At 43.9% G+C, this 15,349-nt stretch overlaps 1 protein-coding gene across 1 annotated transcript in view; it reads right to left on the reverse strand.

Moving 5' to 3' along the window:
• Nucleotides 1–266: 266 nt before the first annotated feature.
• The window catches only part of rims1a (regulating synaptic membrane exocytosis 1a), a gene marked incomplete at both ends in the record, with an annotated part of 137,708 nt that continues 122,625 nt past the window's right edge, over nt 267–15,349 (reverse strand). The window contains 9 exons of the mRNA XM_080740637.1: nt 267–488; nt 1,619–1,758; nt 2,734–2,835; nt 2,973–3,076; nt 4,354–4,516; nt 12,720–12,931; nt 13,289–13,449; nt 13,984–14,102; nt 14,899–14,993. Of these exons, the coding sequence (XP_080596763.1) occupies nt 267–488; nt 1,619–1,758; nt 2,734–2,835; nt 2,973–3,076; nt 4,354–4,516; nt 12,720–12,931; nt 13,289–13,449; nt 13,984–14,102; nt 14,899–14,993 (1,318 nt within the window). The remainder of the gene's footprint in view (nt 489–1,618; nt 1,759–2,733; nt 2,836–2,972; nt 3,077–4,353; nt 4,517–12,719; nt 12,932–13,288; nt 13,450–13,983; nt 14,103–14,898; nt 14,994–15,349) is intronic.

The raw sequence follows: 15,349 nt of genomic DNA on the forward strand, positions 1-15,349 counted from the left end.
TTGTCAGACTCCAGCTAAGCTCTGATTGGCTAGTTCTCTCTCTCTCTCTCTCTCTCTGTCTCTACCTCTCTCTGCATCTGCGTCTGGCTTTTCATTGGTTGACGGGGCTTCTCGTCTTCCCTGGGCGTGTGTTCATGCACTCTGCTCGGGTTCAGGTCCAACAGCTGTGGTCCATTTTATAAAGATATATCTTTAGGAGGGGGACAGAGAGGGGGGAGATGGGAGGATCTGGAGGGGGTGCGCTACTACGGCCACCTTTCCGGTCACTAGGATCGAACGCCCGGAGGCGGTCCTGAGCTGTCCAATGACGTCTGGGAAGCCAGCCGTGATGTGAGCGGGGCTAACGTGGGGTCCACCAACGAGGACGGGGGAAACAGTTTGTACCAGCCAATCACTGTGCTGGAGAGGTCCAGCTCCTCCAATAGGATCTGTGCCACGCCCATGAAGCATTTGTGGTCCAAGCGTCCATAATCGCCCCACACTATGACCTGCAGGACAAGAGCGTCAATGAGGAATGTACAATATATAGACTGTTATAAAAAAATAACTCATTTAAATAATGATAATAAAAACTATTTGTACAATCTTTGTACACTCAATTGGTACACTCTCAGAGTTAAATGTACACAGATGATTTGACTATGTATCAGTGGTTCCAAAACCTTTTAGCTCAAGACCCAAGAGAAATTAGACGTTTGCCCAGGACCCAAGCTAGTGAAAATAGCAGATCTATTTTTGTTTTTTAAACTATGTTTTTAAACATATCTTTTCTAAGTTATGGAATTTCTTAGATTTTTCTTTTATTTATTCATGAAGAATTATCATTGCATCTTTTTTTTTTATCATGACAATTTTTGCTTTTTTTGGTAATGTTTTTTGAAAATGTTTTGAAACAATAATAATTAAAAACAAAATTTAGGAATCCAAAAACTAAGGGACCCATAAAAACGTGTCCACGACCCACAAATGGGTCCCAACCCACTGTTTGGGAAACTGCAGATAAGATGATGCATGTACACAGATGGTTTGACTGTGTAGTCTAGGTACTGCAGATAAGATGACTCATATCAAAGGCTGACAGTGGGAAAACGTTGGTCCTGGTCTGCAAGAATGGGCATTGTTCCTGGTGCATTTTTTTTACAGAGAAAGGCGCATTGTTACAGCATTGTTTACTCTTCGCATAGCAACCTGAGAAATAAAACCAGCACAAACATTAAAAGGTGTTGTCATTAAACATATTGACTACTGTCACTTGGAATCAAGATGAATGAAATACCTTTGTTTTTTGAAAACAGTATCAAAGGTTAAGTCATGATGTTACTTGGTTGTATCTCCCATTGACATAATCAATACACTGAATGATCTGTATGCGCCAACTCAAACCAGACAGGAAGAAGAGCATTATGCGTTGTCTTGCTTTCCTCCTGTTCTGTTCATTCCCGCAGCAAATGTAGCCGTTTGCTATATGAACTCTGTATGATTAAAATGTACCAACAATCACCACATGGTGTCGCCAAACTAACAAATCCTTCACGGTGTGACATTTAAGATAACATACACATAATGACATGCATCCACACATGCACGTACGCAAACATGCACAAACAGAAGTGTTTACCTGTAACACTTTGCCCTGGGGACTCTCCTCGAACAGCAGGTGCTGCTGGTAGAGGGGCTCCAATGTCTTGCGTGCGATCTTGGTTTTCTTTTTGGCTTTACAAGCTCCATTATCCAACAGGTACACTTTCACATAGGGAGCTGGACGGACAGAGGCAGAGAGAGAGGGGTGTAGTTTGAGAGGACAGGCTGTGCTCAGGGACGCTGGAACTCCCAAATCCCAAGGGGAGCCGAGCTTGGTTCATGCGCCAAGATTAAAAAAATCACGTTATTTATCCGGTTTTGGGTTCTTTTTATTATGGTTTCGGGTGCTTATTTCCCACACAACGGTTTAACAAGGAGCTGTTCACTAGTTATTTTAGCACACAGTGCAACACACAGCACGCACGCACACACAGTCACTCACACACACATACTACAAAATCAGGTATTTTTTTACAACTGTTTTCTACAGTTTTTTATTCCCCATATACAACGGTGTTAGTTTGCAACAATGAGCCTACAGACAGTTTCTAGTCAAACACATTATTGTTTTAATATAGCTCTGTGTGTGTATAACATTTTATATAGCGTTAGGGGATCTCCATGTATGGGCATATGATGTCAGATGTCATGACATCATAGGACTTTCACATAACGAATAACTGATTAAGCATGTTTGGGCTCTCACAGCATATCTCCATACATTATGGATCTCCATATATGGGTACCAGGAGTACCTGGTAACTGGTCCGATATACATCACTGGACAGATGGCCAAGAATTCGCGCGACAAGTCGCCCTGAGGCGGCTTACTAGTTTTGATCAACATTTGCCTGTTATCTCTCCTATGATACCAACATCAATACAGCATGGAATTGTGGACAAAATCTTATTCAACCGATAACAAAATATTCTAAGTTTTGGGTCTGAAAGGCTAAATGTCATCAAATGGTGGTCCGCGGCTCAAAAGGCCAATAAATAATGGACCCTGTCCTGATGTGAAAAGGGTTGTGTGTGTGTGTGTGTGTGTGTGTGTGTGGGTGTGTGTGTGTGTGTGTGTGTGTGTGTGTGTGTGTGTGTGTGTGTGTGTGTGTGTGTGTGTGTGTGTGTGTGTGTGAGCTCGCATACTCGTACCTGGAAGGGATTTAGAGCCAGGTTTGGAAGTAAGGCCTCGTGCCCTTATCACCTCGACCTCCAGCTGACCTTTCTTGTCCATCATACCGATCTGAACATCTCCTATAGAAAACAAACACACAAGCGCGCGCGCACCCACGCACAGTCGCACACACAAAGAAAGCGGGAATTGTATGGAAATTGTAAAAGAATTCACAGAACAGTCCAACATTGAATAGCAGTACTGAGCTGTCACTCACCCATGGCAGGCGTGGCCAGTGTTTGCCGACCAACCAGCTGGGCGGGGCCTAAGCCATCCAGGAAGTCACTGAACTGACTGTCAGCCCTCCCTGAGAATATTAGACTGAATGACACACACACACACACACACACACACACACACACACACACACACACACACACACACACACACACACACACACACACACACACACACACACACACACACACACACACACACACACACACAGGATCATTGTGTTATTCAAACGTCATAGTCCTGCACTAGGTCAGGCACCCAGGGTTCCCTGTGGGAATTATCCCCATAAAAATGATAGTTTTACAGCATGGCTCTTTAGGAGGCGAGCCATCTCTAACAGGGTGTGTGTCTATGAGTTGGTCTAGGCCTAGCCTTGCTGAAGCACAAATGTGTTGTGCACACTGCCAATAGGCAAGGAAAGTCTTTTTTTGTTCGTTTTTAATTACATTTCTTTCTATTTTATAGGCATTGGCATCAAATCGAGCCATGGCGGCATTTGAGATCCACATGGGAACAATGCTGTTAATAAACCCCATCTTGGTTTCAAATATCTGAATCCAGATAATAGTTTCCTGCATTCACAAGCAAACATTACTTACATTACTAAATCTGTTCAAGACAATTTGTTCTGATTAGAGGTCTCAGAATTTATGACTGCTGCAGAACCAAAATAAGGACCAATGTAGTGTATATAAAGTAGCTACACAGCAAAATCCTGCTGACAAAGGATTTTCAACTTGTTTAATTTTCAATGTGTCCATTTGTAATTGTGATAGTACACACGTGGACCATTGTGGGTCCATGAGAGTACACACGTGGACCATTGTGGGTCCATTTGGTTCGCATGTGTACACTCTTCAGAGTCAAATGAAAACACAGGATTTCACTCCGTGGTGTCGACAAGTCGACTCAGTCGACTTCATTACACAAGTCGAATCCCACCAGAGAAAGTCGAAAGTCGAAGTTGGGGGAAAAAAAAAATCTATTGTTAAAAAAGCAGATCTACATGCTCACAACGCCTCACGTTGCGAGGCGTTGTGAGCATGTAGATCGGCTATTTTCACAATTTCCGCCTCTATATATTTGACAATTTGGCCAATGTTTAATTTGTCATTTTAGGGGTATTAAAAAGTCCTTAAATTGAAGATACCCTCTATACACTTAAACTTCATGTTGGTTTGTTTACAGTTGAGTGAGAAAACAATGTTTCACATTAAGTTAATCATGTGATCATCAAACGATAAAGTCGACTTCAACTCAACTTTTTACTGAGTCGAGCAAAAATCACAAGTCGTTAATGCCCTAATGTGTACACTGTCAGAGTCAAATGAACACACAGGATTTCACTCCGTGGTACATACTTTCCCTCAGAGCTGTAGCTGTTCATGCTGCCGTCTGTGCCTGTGGACTCTCTGCTGGCCTGTCGGTTCATGGTGGAGCCTCCTCGCGGGTACTCCACCGCCATGCCCGTCTCCACACTCCTCTGGATGCTGGAGGCTCCCTTACCTTTCTTCCCAGGCGCCTCTGTGTAGCAGTCACAGAGGGAACACACGTCAGAGCTCAGAGGTCACACACCCACGACCACATTCTGACCTGGACAGCCTCATTACTAGGCGTGTCAGAGAATGGAGGAATTATCAATATCGTTGCTGTCGGGTAGAAATCAAAAGTGTTACTTGGATTTTTTTGTAATAATAACTGTGGTCCAATGGATTCAGTGTAGTTATTATTTAGTCAAAGCACTTGTTAATAATTTTAATACTTAGCTCACAACGCGGCGCACCGTGGCACGTTGAGAGCTTGTAGATAGTCTATTTTTGCTATTTAGAAGGCAAAATTAAAATGAAAATATGGACATACAAGCTTTCTGCCCTACAGCAAACATATAAAAGCCTGATAACTATGGGCCAAGATACAGTATGTCAATGTCCACTCCAATGACATCAACCAATAAGAAAAAAGGTTTTTGCATAACTTAGCAACAGATTGACTGCCATTATTAGGTCAATTGGGAGAAATATATGATTCATGCCAGATCAAATAAGCACAGCATACCTCTCCAACACTGTAAATTCCTCCAGGACCTTATTTTTTTTCTAGTCTAACGTGAATCCTATAAAATTAAAGTTGTATCCACAAGTATATGAATTCTAGAAGACCAACAGAGGCAGTGTATTTAGCACTGGATGCTTCCATCTTATGCATGCACATGCTCAATAATTATACTAACAAGGTCACCTGTTAGGCTCTACGTATGAAACCCCACGTCATCCCATAGACCGTTCCAAAAGAATGCCAAGATTCCGAAAAACAGAACTCTGTCTCATAGAACCATAATTCTTTCTATTTCATCTGACCGCTAGTGCTTTTAGCACAGGATAACTTGATACCATTAAGGTCACAAGGAATGCTTGCCATACTAAGGGACATACTGTAGCATAAGACAGCTGTTGCCATAGCATGTTGTTGCCAAGTATGCAGCAACGTTAACCTTGTAGAACTGGGCAAAGTTGTGTCTCTCTGCCAGTAGGCATTGAGACAGGCCCTTGTCAAATACTGGCCAACTGCAAACTGAGTGAACTAGTGTGACTCTGGCGTCTGCGGTTCCCAGGGATTGAAGTTACACCAGAAGGAATGGGCTTGTGTCTCCAACTTAACTAACCCGACCTTAGTGCCTTAGTGCAGGGGGCATGAAACTGCAATTCATGCACGCGCTATCTGACACCACTTTCCTCGTGATTTAAGCCCCAAGACATGCAGGACATCGATCACGGCCACCATCCACTTGGAGGGTGGCCAAGCAGGAGACACAGATATGTACCCCAACATTGCTCTAATGACTGATGAACTGGACCAGTAGCAAGTACACTGCAATCACAACTAGAAACTGCACTCTGATGAGGTGCCAACTTGTAGGCCTACTTGTGAGCCAGCAGAGCGCGCCATGAGGTGCGCTCACCACTGGCATCACCAGGAATGCTGGTCCCTCACTGGCTGTTAATGATGACGTTGCCAGAAATGCTGGTCCCTGATTGGGCTAAAATAAACACAGACACCGACATGCGTACATACGCAGCCGTACACAGTACTTGCACGCTCTGCTGGCGCAAGTAACTAGAACTGCACTCTGTCGAGGTGCGCTCGCCACTGGCATCACCACTGGCATCACCAGGAATGCCGGTCCCTCATTGGCTGTTAATGATGACATTGCCAGAAATGCTGGTCCCTGATTGGGCTATGGGCTTAAACACACACAGCTACCTACCTATACCTACCTACTTACCTACCTACCTATGCAGCCAAACGCAGTACTTGTGCGCTCTGCTGGCACAAGTAATAAAGGCAGGTGGCTGGCTTGCAACACAGGAGTTATTCAATAGCTAATGGTTACTCTGGCCCAACAGGGAAAACGTGGCCGGTCAAGAACACAATTAAGTCCTTGCTTGCACTTATCAAATCTTACTATGTTAAACACACAATTAAAGGAGGACTTCACCACTTTTCAACCTATCTTCATATAATTGGTCCTCACTAAAAAATAGCTTTTATTTATTTATTTTTCTCAGAGGAGGGCTGTGGGCAGGTCAGAAACCCATCGTCTTGTGACATCATCGATTGGGAATCCAAGCTAATAGAAACTGCAGGCTTTCTATTCCTGAAAAGTTGCAATGTTAAAGTGGAAGCCATTGTTCTTGCGATAATAAAAATCTAAATATTTATTTCAAAAATATTGATAATTCTTTTTTTTTGTTGAAAATGATGATGTCACAAGACGATGGATTCTGAACTTCCCACGGCTCTCCTAGGAGACTTGGACCGAGTAGAAAAAAATTGCGCAATTTTATTATGAACATTAGTGAGGACCTATTATATGAAGATAGGTTGAAAAGTGGTGAAGTCCTCCTTTAACAATCAGTGACCTCAAATGGGAATAGTGTTGTCTGCCAAACAAAGCGGAAACACAAAAAAAAAACTGCCACGAGACAACAATGGCATCCACAGCGGGAGCTAATTGACGTTAGCAACCACCAGTTGATAGTTGACCACTAGGCGCGGATGTTGTGCCATCACTGCCCACACAATCTGAAACAGCAAGATGACCGCTGACTGCAGTTGTGTTCCAAGAAAAAGGAGGTTAAATAGGCTTGTTGTAGTCTCTATCAGGCTTGGCTGACCTGACATCACTAGTCGACTCCACAATCATGATAAGATACTGAATGACCTGGGGTTTATACTAGGGCTTAGGTCCTCCTATCATAGCAGGTGACTTTGTTGGCATACTGTAATTACTTGACCTGCACATGCACAAGATGGAAGCATCCAGAGCTAGAAGCATCGTCTGCAATAGCAGCTCACAGAATTGACATTTAATCTGGGAATTTAAGTGTGTTGCCACTCAAATGGTGGCTGTGGATTTTACACTTACCGATAACCTAATATAGAGCAACTTAAAACGAGTGCTGTTATAGATTAAAACATTTTAAAATAAAAGTAAATACAAGATGAAAAAGTCAAACTCTTCAAACATTCCATGACAAACAACCTTTTCTCAGTCTCAGTTACTTGAATATATGGGTGGGATGGTGACTATGGTGGTTAGGATGTTAATGAAATCTTACAGAATACAGCCATCTTTAAAGGGATAGTTCAGCTTTATAAGAAGCCTATGCGGTTTATGATTAAGTGGGTGCATAGTCAATAAAATAAATGGGTACAAAAGAGCTGGCCCAAAGAAAGACTTTGAGCCATGCAAAAAACTTGAACTTGAACTAGAAAGGTGGAGGCTGGGGTGGAGGAGGCAAGGCTTTGCCGGCAGCAGCGTGTATAGCAGCATTTAGTAAGGGAAAGTTAGCCTATTGCTACATCAATCTGGGAACTAAATCTAAATCACTAGCTTTCTTCACAAATGTGTTCATAAAGGTGTCTACTATCACCTCTGAACTTTGTCAAACCCAACTCCCTTGACATACTTTGTGGGAGCCAATCAAAGTTGGAGGTATCGGGATACCCAGGGCCTGGGATTAAAGGGGGGGAAATAAAACATGGCCAATATGAACGTATGAAGTGTGTAATTAGGGTATTGTTGGGCTGCTGAATCCATTACAACCATTAGTTATAAGTAAAAATGACTCCTTGGCCATAAAAAAGGCCTAATTGGCTAAGGCTTAGCCAATCATGTCATTCGAGTTCACCTGTGTCCTGTTAGTCCCTATGTTTTAAACTCTGTGTTTGAATGTTCCTTGTCAGATTGTATCATGTTATCCTGTGTGTCATGTGTGATTACCCACCTGATCTTGAATAGTTTTCATGAATTCAAACACTACTACAACCTTTTTTTTATTGCCAATATGATATGTCTCTCTCATGGACACACACAATTAGGTGTGGCCTATTTTATGGCCAAGGAGTCATTTTAACTGAAAACGAATGGTTGGAATGGATTCAGCAGCCCAAAAATACCCAAATTACACACCTCATACGCTCATATTGGCCATTTTTTATTTTCTCCCCTTTAATCCCAGGCCCTCGGGATACCCAATAACTTTGATTGGCTCCCACAAAGTATGTCAAGGGAGTTGGGTTTGACAAAGTTCAGAGGTGATAGTAGACACCTTTATGAACACATTTGTGAAGAAAGCTAGTGATTTAGATTTAGTTCCCAGATTGATGTAGCAATAGGCTAACTTTCTCTTACTAATTGGAGTAGCAGTGTAGGAGGGAGTCATTTGTAAATGAACCCCCTTGTTGTGACAATGAGCTGTGATTGGTGCATAGACATGTGTGGCTGATTAGAAAACACAATCAGCAGACTGACAGCTGATTACAGCTGGGGCGTACTGTATGACTCCCGTGCACTGCATGAACCAACGCAATGCTTCATTTCTATGAACAAAACATCACAAGCAATGTCTTAAAAACAGTCTTACATTTCAACTTACTTTTTCCCTTTTTGTTTTTCTCTACCACTTCTGTCAAATGCAAAACAAAAAGAAAACATCCATTTCCGAAACCCTAGCCAAACCAATCGGTTCACATGAATCATTACAGCTTTTTATAAAACATGAACAATTTCTTTAGGCTACAGATATGGTGGTTGGAATGTGTAGAGAACACAGCAAAATTCACAGTTTAACATGGACAGTGTACAAACTGACCCATAAGGGTCCATTAAGACTAAGGACTTTACCAAGTAGGAAGCGTGAAGGGGAGGGCTGCTTGTTCTATTATTGTGGAGCCATGACACACCTGCTTAGCTGTGTCTGTCTCTAAGCTTCGTGTTTCTGCCTGCTCTTTGCGCTAGCTTGGGAGCTGCTTGCTGATCACACAGTCAAATCTGTAGTGTTGATTTAACTCAGAAAAGGAGGGGCAGCGGCTTCTTTAAACGGCCCGGCCCGCCCCGCGTCCTCATGGAGGGGGGCCGCGGCCCCTTAAGGGACGCAGGTGAAATGTTAACCTGCCGACGATACGGAGCGCCACGGGTGAAAATCTAACCTTCCGCGATGCTCCGGTCCCGCCACGGGTGAAAAGAACTCGGTCTTGCTGCAGAAAAGTGTACAAATGAAACCAAATGGAGGGTTCATTCGCACACTACTCGAAGTTCAATTAACCAGTGGTTTAAAGTAACTAAGTACATTTTGATGTATGTTCACTACCAATTTTCAGGACTTTTACTTCTACTCCACTCCATCTTTTTTTTTTGGTCTTGTGGTAAATTAAAACAATACAGTATAGTTATTAAATTAAATCTTGAGGTTATACCTTTACTTACTAACTTTTACACTAGGATTATATAGTTATAGTTAATTTGTAGATTTTCATTATTACCACAAAGCATTTAGTAACCACATCAGCCCTATTTACATTTCGGCCATTTGAAAATAGCCATTTTCAAAAGATTCTTATACATTTGAAAACTTGTGAAATGGGACATCTGTATAATAAGTACTTTCCACTTTTGGTACTTAAAATATATTTTGATATCAATACTTGTACACTTTTACGAAGTAAATATTGAATTACAGATTTTTACTTGTAACAGTATTTCTACATTGCAGTATTGATACATTTTCTTAAGTAAAACATTTGAGTACTTTTTCCACCACTGCAAGTAACACTGAGGATTTTAATGTGCAGTTTCAGCATGTTTTAAATGTCACCATCTCTCTTTGCAGGGCTTGCACAAAGTTTCAAAAGCCAAATTCAAGTACACAACAAGCAACTTCAAGGATTGTTTAACCAACTTCTCTCAACGTACCATCTAGTTGGAAAAGCCACACTTAGGGCACGGTCACACCGCACTAGTCTACCTATGAGAGTGGATTCTGCCAACGCATTTCAATGGGAATGGCGTGGTTCAATGGTCTTGCACAGCTTTCGGCGTGCCGCGCAGACCTTGCGTTTAATGCTTGAAGGCAGCAGATACATTCTCGACACAGATCCTGCTTTCCCCCCTCTGTCCAATCGGGTAAGTAGAAGGCCGACCGTCACAAGACTCAGGAAGCGACAACTAACCTTTTTTTTTTTTAAAGATTTGTTTTTGGGCTTTTATGCCTTTATTGGATAGTACAGTAGACTGACAGGAAACGGGGGAGAGATGGGGAGAGACATGCGGCAAAGGTCGTCCGGATTGGGAATCGAACCGGCGACGCCGCCAGGTATCAATGCCTATATGGTATGCGCTTAGACCAGTAGGCCACCGGGCGCCCCAGCGACAACTAACCTTGCGTCACCAGACTTTCAACCTCGGAGCGACAACTGGTTGTAGCAACGTGTGTTGCAAGCTTTGGGAGTGCACAAACCGGGGCGAGGGGACCCCGTCTCTCTCTGCTGTGCATTTAGATACCTCGTCACATACTTGTGTTGTGTAGCTACGGGGAGGGTCCTGAAAGTGAGTGACAGGTGTGTCACTGTATATTGGGACAGAATGCGCTGGGCTTTTTAGAATCCGCTGGCTGCGAAAAACAGTCGGCCGCGCACAAAAAGAGTTAATCAGCTGACAGCCATCCTTTGGTGTGATCGTGCCCTTAAATGTTTATATATTGATGTGTTATTATTATATGCTGTTTCAAGGAAACGTTCTTTTAATAAATACCTACAACGATTAAAACATTTCCCAGCACCAACATTCAATTATAGCCTATTTCAGCACAGATTCCAAGTCTGTGTCTAACTACCTGTCACCCTGTCTGTCTACTCTACAAAGTAAAAACCTTCTGTGTTAATCTATCCATTTGTACTACACACACAGAGTTAAATGAACACTCAGGATTTTACTGTGCACCGGTTTATCTAACTATGTGTCTGTCTGAATATCTGACATGACTATCTACAGTCTGTCAGTCTAACTATGCTTTACCTTTCTGTCTTTTGGCCGCCTTACCCCCCGCCGCCTCTGAAATAACACACAACAAACACAAATAAACAACACTGGAATGATTGAACACATAACTGGAATGTGTGACAGTCTGTCTGTGTGTGTGTGTCTGTGTCTGTGTCTGTGTGTGTGTGTGTGTGTGTGTGTGTGTGTGTGTGTGTGTGTGTGTGTGTGTGTGTGTGTGTGTTTGTCCATCGATCTGTCGGTCTATGTCTTCTAGACAGACTGTCACACTCTTGCGCTGGCTCTTACTACAGCATGTCCCTCAGTCAGTCTGGTTGTGTGCGTGTGTGTGTGTGTGTGTGTGTGTGTGTGTGTGTGTGTGTGTGTGTGTGTGTGTGTGTGTGTGTGTGTGTGTGTGTGTGTGTGTGTGTGTGTGTCCACATGTGTAGCTCTTTGATCTCTTTGTCGATTCACTAGTGATGCGCGGATCAATGCAAAACCCACCGGACCCAGGGATTTCAGATTGAACCATGGATTTATCCATAGTTGGGAGAGTTTGAAGAGAACATTGGGGACTGGACAGGTGGGTTCAGGTCAAACAGGCCGTTGACAACATTGTAACAGTCTAAATATCAGTTACATTAACCCAAGTAAAACGCTGTAAGGGCGAGAAGCGACCGTCAGGTCGCACAGCAATTTCCCCAACACACACACACACACCCACACACACAGACACCACTCCGTTAAACAGCTGAGCTGTGAAAGCCACAGCCAATCAGCGACGCGGCACAGACCCATGTGAGTGAGTGTTACACCAAATGTGTTTTTTTTTGTGATGGAATGGGAGGGAGGAACTGAAGTCGATAGGTAACGAAATGTTGTGTATTAGCGTGACTCACGGACAAGAGCGTGACTCACTCACTCACGGACATGAGGTGGACGTTTTCATACTAACTGCGACCTGACTGTCACAATAATAAATCCTTTTTTGTGCTTGCTTGGGATTTTTTTGTCCCGGCAGAAATAGAGGGGCAGAGCGAGAGATATTCCTCATTAATAGAGTATTCTTTAGTGTGGTTGCCTACAGGGCAACTATCCTATACTTTAGTTCTTGTCCAGCTTTATAATTTCATCTAGAGTAACCCCAAAAGTCCAATAAGTTCAATAGACTTTTTCTGTAACCTTTTCTGTAACCCCAAAAGTCCATTGAGTTCAATGGACCTATTCTGAAACCCCAAAAGTCCACGGGGTCGGGGGCCCCAGTAAAAGTCGTTAATGTGGTAGGTTGAACAAAACCTGACCCGCGCATCAATACTGTCTGTTCATCTGTCTGTCTCTCAGTCCATCTGTCTTTAAGTCTGCCCATCTGCCTACATCCATCTGTCATTGCGTCTGTCTGTCCGTCCTGACCTGTCTGGCTGAGTTGGGAGGTACTGCGGCTGCGTCTGGACGGGAGGACCGCCACCACCCGTTGGCTGAGGCTGTTGCGGCGCTTCTTGATCCCTCCCCCCAGGCTGAGCGCCGTGTCTGATTGGCTGCCGTCAACGTGGTCCATGCCGTAGATCTCACCGCTGACGCTGGTGCTCTTCATCATGTGACGACCTGCGGCACGCATGGCACGGCTGGAAAACACACACAATCAAAGACATGTAGGGGTGCAACAGTATTGGTAATAGTGACTTTAAGCTAGATGATTTTCAGGATGGCAACGCCAGGCGGACTACGGCTGCTATGACTTAATCGCCGTAGCGATCAAAATGGTTAAGCAAAGCCTCGGCGGCGACGGGTTTCCACCCCTTTCACTGAACGCTTTGGTTCCCATGGCGACGCGTACTCAATGGGTCTCGAAGTAGGGTCCTGGGGGGGTTCCAGGGGGTCCACAGCAACATTATTGACAATTAGGAACCAAATGGACTCTTATACGTCTGTAAGATGGTCCATTTGGTAACATTTGTACAAATACACTGATGTATGTGTACCTGAACCTTCCGCGGGGTCTCTCTGACTGTATGGACATGCAGCTGGTGCTGCTGATACGAGAGGCACTGCTGGTACGAGAGATGGCTGACACGTCGCTGACATCGCTGTCCGAGGACTTGTGGGAAACGTTCTCGCAGCTTCTCCGCTGGTCCTTGTAGAGCTGCTCGGGAAAACAGGTTCATATTCAGCCGACACTCCAAATACCGGACAAACAAAGACACACTTAGCAGAGGAGTAATTTCAGAAAGAAATAGGGGATGGCACAGTCCCACTTCTAAACTAACGAAAATAGTAGATCTACAAGCTCTCAAAGCATTGCTTGGCGACGCGTTGAGAGCTTGAAGATCAACTGTTTTTAATATTTGTTTGGGGGCGAAAAGAGAAAACGTTTGAAAATGTTCACTATAATGACATTCCCAAAATAGGGATGCCACGTTGAAAGTGGTTAATAATAAATTAATGGTTGCACACAATACGCACATCAGATTAATCTGCTACTGCAATTCAGAGTTGAGGACAATATGCATAAAATAATTGAATACAAGGTTAAATGTGAACACTATAGGGTGTGGCAATTGCCTGATTCCCCAAATGACCCCCTGACGCCAAGTAGAATACACAGACGAGTGTCACTGTTGAATGAAAAAAAAAGAAAAGAAAAAGAAGAAGAAGAAAGAGGGAGGGAGCGTCTGACCTCCCGTTTGTTTTTGAGGGCTTTCTCCAGGTCCTGCTGACTGGAGGTGGTGGCAGGAGCGGCCCGGTTGGGGTGAACCCTCACGTTCAGCTGCCGCACGCGCTCTTCTGATGCCAGGACTACACACAGAAGAAAAGCGACGCAGTGTAGAGTTATTGCTTCTTAAATTACGTAACATGTGTCTCTCACACACACACACACACACAGGGGCGTCACAAGGGGGGGGGGGGGGGGGTGGGGGGGGGAGTTGGACTGAGTTACTAGGGCCCAAGGTGGAGGGGCCTTGATTATTTTATACTTTAGCTATTGGAAAATAGCAGATATACAAGCTCACAGTGCGGCAAGCTTGTAAATCTGCTATTTTTTGAAAAGTTGTGAAAGTGTGTGCAAATCTTTGAATGTATGTATTTTTTAAGTGAACATTTGTAACTCAAATTTTGCTTCTGAGGTGTCCCTGGAACTAAATATTTTGAGATGGGGGGTCCGTAGCCAAATACATATCATTTTGGGGGTCCTTCACATGAAAACGTTTAAAAAAAAAACTAGAACACATTTATAGAATCGTGTCAAAGATATACTTTTTTCAAAAATAGCAGATCTACAAGCTCGCAGCGTGGCACCTAGTGCCATGCTGTGAGCTTGTAAATCTTCTATTTTTCAATAAGTTAAAGCACAAAATAATGTGTTCCCAGTCTAAATGGGTTAAACCCCATCCCCTACGAAGAACATTCATGGGGGGCCTGCGGTGAATCCTTGTACCCAGGGTCCAGAATTTGGTGCGACACCCCTGCACACACACACACACACACACACACACACACACACACACACACACACACACACACACACACACACACACACACACACACACACACACACACACACACACACACACACACACACACACACACAAACCTTGTTCTACATTGCTGCTCTTAGCGGGGACCTGTGGAAGCTGTCTCACTCTGCGGGAGGAGGAGGACATAGACGAACCACCTTGGAGGTGAGACCTGGAGGAAGGAGGGACGAGGAGGAGGAGAGGAAACGGGGAGATATGGGACAGGGGCAAAGTCAGAGAGATGGAGGAGACGCACAGAGACAGGAGAGAAATACGAGTGGAGGTGGACGGAGACAGAGAGATTACAGCCAAAAGACAAGAGGGAGGAGAGGTGGCGTTGAAGAGAGAGGGGACGGATAAGGGTAAAAGAGGACAGCAAGAAAGGCACACAGATGGATAAAAAGAAAGGGATGGAGATGGATGGGAAGAGATAGAAAGGGGGGGGGGGGGAAGAGGGGATAGAATGAGAGGGTCAGTCTAGAGAAGACCAGTATGTACACCACAGCAGTCCTACAGGCATACTGGTCT

This window comes from Nannobrachium achirus (genome assembly GCF_963921795.1).
Source record: "Nannobrachium achirus genome assembly, chromosome: 13".
In the NCBI taxonomy this organism is placed as follows: domain Eukaryota; kingdom Metazoa; phylum Chordata; class Actinopteri; order Myctophiformes; family Myctophidae; genus Nannobrachium; species Nannobrachium achirus.